Source organism: Rhagoletis zephyria, unplaced genomic scaffold (genome assembly GCF_001687245.7).
Source record: "Rhagoletis zephyria isolate East Lansing unplaced genomic scaffold, Rhagoletis_zephyria_1.1 Rzeph_scaffold_00968, whole genome shotgun sequence".
NCBI lineage: Eukaryota > Metazoa > Arthropoda > Insecta > Diptera > Tephritidae > Rhagoletis > Rhagoletis zephyria.
The window spans coordinates 72385-77298 of record NW_016158052.1 but is presented as its reverse complement, the minus strand read 5'-3'; the positions used below and the strand labels follow the sequence as shown (position 1 = coordinate 77298).

Genomic DNA, 4914 nt, shown 5'->3' with positions numbered 1-4914 from the left:
AACAAATTGCACATAAGTACATTTGACGGTACTGCTAAGTACGAAGTACAACGGCTCAAAAAGAAGAACTGGAGATACTTCCGAAAGAAGTGCGGTTGGTCACATTATGTATGCATGAATATACATATGTACTTATGTAGTAGAGGTTTACGCCGACAGGCTTTGCGGCGGCGGCGTGGTCAACTTCAAAAAGAATCGGCAGCGGCGGCGACGCCGGCGCTACTGCCCATAAGGTAGATTCCAAAGAGCCATGAGGCTACTAATCTTATCATGTCATCTCGTCAGCGTTAGGCATTCACCATGCCAATTCAGATTATAATTCTATTTAATTCATTCATTGAATTAGTTTTAAATTTAAATTACGTTACTTCCTACTTGAATTAAAATGTTGAGTGCCTGACGCTGATGAATGGGCGAACAGAAGGTCTGAGGTATACACATCCATACACACATGGCTCTGTATGCTGTCTACAGAGCCGTATGTATTAATTAAATTTAAAGAAATTAAAAAGTTTTTAAAGTTAAGTTATTGGGGTAATTTATGTCGCTATCAATAAATTTTTGCAATAATCTTATCAACCGTTATGATAAATTACGGAGTTCTTATGATTTTTTGCGGATTACATATTGAAAACAAGGTTGGTCTACTTTTTTCCATCAACTCGAACCAGACCCACTGTTTAAAAAAATGGCTTAGAGATGGTAAAAATTTCCAGGCGCCAAATTTTCTAAGGAGAATCGAATGTAATGAAAAATAAAACTAATTTTTACCAAAAAGGGGGAACTTTAATCCTTTGTAGAAAACATTGCGTTGCGAGGGAGCAAAACCTTCCTGGGGTTTGACCACCACTAAGGAATGCTAACGTAATTTTTGCACATCCACCTAGTACTCGTATACGTATGTGGGAACCCAGAATAAAATACCTTACGAATGTAAAAAGTAACAAAAAAAAAGTGTTTGCTCTTTATTGAAAGTCTGTTTAAAATATTAAAAAAAAAATACTTAGGAAAATCAACTTGTATTTGTTTTATCCCTAATAATTGGAGAGTTAGATGGGTGAGTTAGATGAACAGAAGCTGCTTCTGCCAAAACTGCTTTCTGAGATATTGACGTTAAAGTATTTGATGTGTTATAACCAGGGAACGGATTTTTAGGACCTAAAAGGCAAAATAAAATAACGAAATAGGCTGGAAAAGGCAAAATAAAATAGCGAAAAAGGCAGGAAAAGGCACTAGGTATTGCAAAAAAGGCAAAAAAAGGCAAAACAAAATAGCGAAAAAGGCAGGAAAAGGCACTAGCTATTACAAAAAAAGCAAAATAAGGCACTAAAAAAGACAGAAAATACGAAGAACAATCAAAAAATACATTTATTTTAGAAATGTTTATATTACAAGTAAAAAGAGAAAAACTATGAAGTAGTTTCATTATATGAAAAATTTGTACTTTGAATCTTTGACTATTTTATCCTTTCGAGTTTCTAACTCATAAATTTTTAATCTGTATAGTTGTGGTAACATTGAACCACAAGATGCGTTTTGAAGTTTTCTGGCAGCATTTTCATTCGATTTTCGCGAAGAAAAGCTTTGAATGTACTTAATGTGCGCTCGACGTAAGTTGATACAAGTGGAGCCCAATTTAAATATGGAACGTTTGAAACGTTCATATTATCAGGAATAAGGGCGTTTTCCTCGCCTTTTACAATTTTATCTACACCCTTTATTGTCTCCAAGCCTACGTTAGCTGAGAAAACGGCTTTGAATTTTTCCAACACCAATTTGCNTCCTATAAGCCGCATGGGCATGTGCATATTTTTTAATCTTAAAAAAAATTGTAAATGCTATAATCACTTTTTTAAAGGTAGAAAAGGCAAAAAAAGGCAAATACCTTAAAAAAGGCAAAAAAGGCAACATCAAATGTGTATATATGGAATCGGAAATCTAAATCGTGGACATTGTTAATCGAATATACTCTATCTCTTTAGCAGAAAAAAAGGCAATTTCCATAAAATCCGTTCCCTGGTTATAACTTTCTGGTTGTTGTAGTATGTGTATAAAATAATAGTATTGTTGTAGTATTGGAAAGAGTTGTCTACTGCGAAAAAAATTGCTAGATTACCAGCATTCGACCCTAATCTAACTGTAATAAACGATTTCGATCGAAAATCAGGTTACCTATGTTTTTTCTGATTTACGCTCTTTTTGGAAAAATAAAGGAGATCATATTCTTATCCAGTGTTCCAAATTATGCAAAAAAAACTCCTTTAAAATGTTATTTTCATTTCGTAAAATTGTGTTTTTATACGAGTAGTATTTAGTTCCTTCAAACGATGTATTTCAATGTACATACATCATGAAAATTTTGTACAAAATTCCTTAGGCGCCGAACGCCGCCGCCGCCGCCGCCGCGCCGATATTTTCGTAACTCGGCGGCAGCGTGGCTCGGCGGCGTATACCTCTAGTATGTAGCATTAAAAAATGCAATTCAAATTTACTTCAGCGGTAAAATAAATTTTAACGCAAGAAAGACGCGGACGGACGTACTGCGTTCGTGTTTGTTTACATTTACACACGGATGTCGGCTACCCCTACTTATGTATGAAACAGCAGTGGGAGCGGGGACTGAGTAAGAATTAGCAACACAACAGACAGAAGACAGTTAATAATTTTGAATGAACAAAAAAAGAAACGACATGCAGATAAACAGCCACAAACCGGTCATTAAACCAATTGACAATGCTACAGGCAAAACGACCGCAGGCCGCTGGAGATGGGCGACTAATTGTTGAAGGCGTAAGCGCTGTGCGCGGTTTTAAGCTACACAGTTGCGGTTAAAGTGAAGAGTTGCTTCCAGTACTGAACAGAGTTTCGTAACGTTAGTACCGCAAAGTGCTAGGTTAAGGCAACATCGGCCAGAGTGTAGTTAATTACTTTGTTTCCGCGACCGCAGGCAATGAGTGGTTTCATAGAGATGCAGCGGGCATGCGCAACAGTAAACAAGAACGTTAAGTTGTCGGAAAGTAAGTACAGGTATAGTATTCGAGTGCATAAAACATTTCAAACGACGGCGATATTAAATTATAAATTTTCGTATTTCTAATATGATTTATTTCCACATTCTTCATTAAAAATTATGCACAAAATTATCCGAAAATTAAAATCAAAGGTACCTAATTAATATATGAATTTAAAGATATGTACTTTTAGATACGAATATATCTCATCAATGTATTCAAAAACATTATCCGTATTGAATTTTTTCGACCTCTTTCAGAGCCTCTTAACCTTTTAAGAAAACAATTGCAATTCCTTTACGGCTACGTACTCGGTTTCCTTATGGCGCTCACTACTCTACTCTGCTATGACCACTTCCTACTGCAAGCGGCACAAACGCGGCAGCACAGCACGATCACCGAAAACTGGCATAGTAGCAGCATCAGCACATCGCACCGACCCCAGAACAATTCCAATACACTGCAACAGCACTTGATAGAGGAGGTGCGCGTGCTCTGTATGGTTCTGACTACGCCTGCCCAGCATGAAACGCACGCCGCACATGTGAAAGCCACCTGGGGTAAGCGTTGTACACGCCTCGTTTTCCTCAGCAGTGAAACGGATGTGAAATTAGGCGCTGTGTCGGTCGTCGAAAGTGCATCAGATACATACGATTTGCTTTGGCATAAAGTGCGGCAAGGATTTCGTTACGTATACGCCCAGTACTATGGCGACTACGATTGGTTTTTGAAAGCGGACGATGATACGTGAGTGAGTGTAAAAAAAATAAAATTAAAAGAATGTTATCTATACCATGGGTGCTCATAAACAAAATCAACTAGGTATGTATAACTAGTTAAATCATGATGATATTATGAAATTGCGAAAAAGTGAAATGATTCTGATCAACTTTGGCTGGCGATAATTATTTTATTTTCTATAGAAGAAATCCCAAATAGAAAGACGAATGAAAGAGAAAATCGAAACAGGTTTCTCGTTAAGCATGCGCCGAATTGTGTTGGTTCATTAGCCTAGAACTTTTAATTTGTTTTTGTTTTGTAAGAAACAAGCTTAATTATTGGTATGTTGTCGGGAATGAATTTTATTTATGGCCGATTTATTAGAACCGCATTAGTAAAACCTAAAACTCAAACGAGTTCATTTAATAAAAACGGCCAAAATAACAGCAAACAAGAAATACTTTTCGATAAAAAAATTGAAGCCATTAGAACGACTTAATTAGAATTGATGTAACAAAGTAAAATAAAAGAAATTTGACTTAAAGCAAAATAAAAAATGAAGGTTTAATAAAATACAATAAAAAATAAAGTAAAATAAAATAAAATTTAATTGAATTAAATTAGCTAAAATAAAATAAAATAAATTTAAATTCAATTCAATTAAAGCAAAATAAATTCGTACTCCGCTGCAAACGAGAGGACGGATATCTACTGAGGACACCCGGATGAAACGCCCCTACAAAAGGGCAGCCCCGAGCCTGCAGCAGCGCCCTCCTGCATCTGAAGACATGCAGAATTGCGGTGCCAGATTTTTGCACGGGCGGCAAGAGTTTGGGTTTTAGTGGGTAGCCCAACACGCTTCGGTGCGAGTCCCATACTCAGGGAAGGTAGTATAGAGATTAGTGCCAGTGCATAAAGCATTTCCCTCTCCTACGAACAAACAAAATATAAAAATAAATAAATAATATAAAAAAAAACTTTTTAATATACAACGCTTTTATAAATGGACTAAAAAGTAGAAAATAATACTTCTCAGTCCCATAGAATTTGTTTTGATAACTTTTGATTTTGAAATTTTAGCAAAAGTCATTATAAACAATCTATGAAATTGAAAATGAAAAGCGTGGAGCGCATGCAATACAAAGCATTCGATTTAATTGACAATAGTCAAACTACATAACGT

The 4914-nt window shown here is 36.0% G+C and overlaps 1 protein-coding gene across 1 annotated transcript in view; it reads left to right on the top strand.

Moving 5' to 3' along the window:
• Window positions 1-2950: 2950 nt before the first annotated feature.
• LOC108362243 (glycoprotein-N-acetylgalactosamine 3-beta-galactosyltransferase 1-like) overlaps window positions 2951-4914 on the top strand; it is a 66932-nt gene continuing 64968 nt past the window's right edge. The window contains exons 1-2 of the mRNA XM_017615144.1: window positions 2951-3032; window positions 3272-3758. Of these exons, the coding sequence (XP_017470633.1) occupies window positions 2951-3032; window positions 3272-3758 (569 nt within the window). The remainder of the gene's footprint in view (window positions 3033-3271; window positions 3759-4914) is intronic.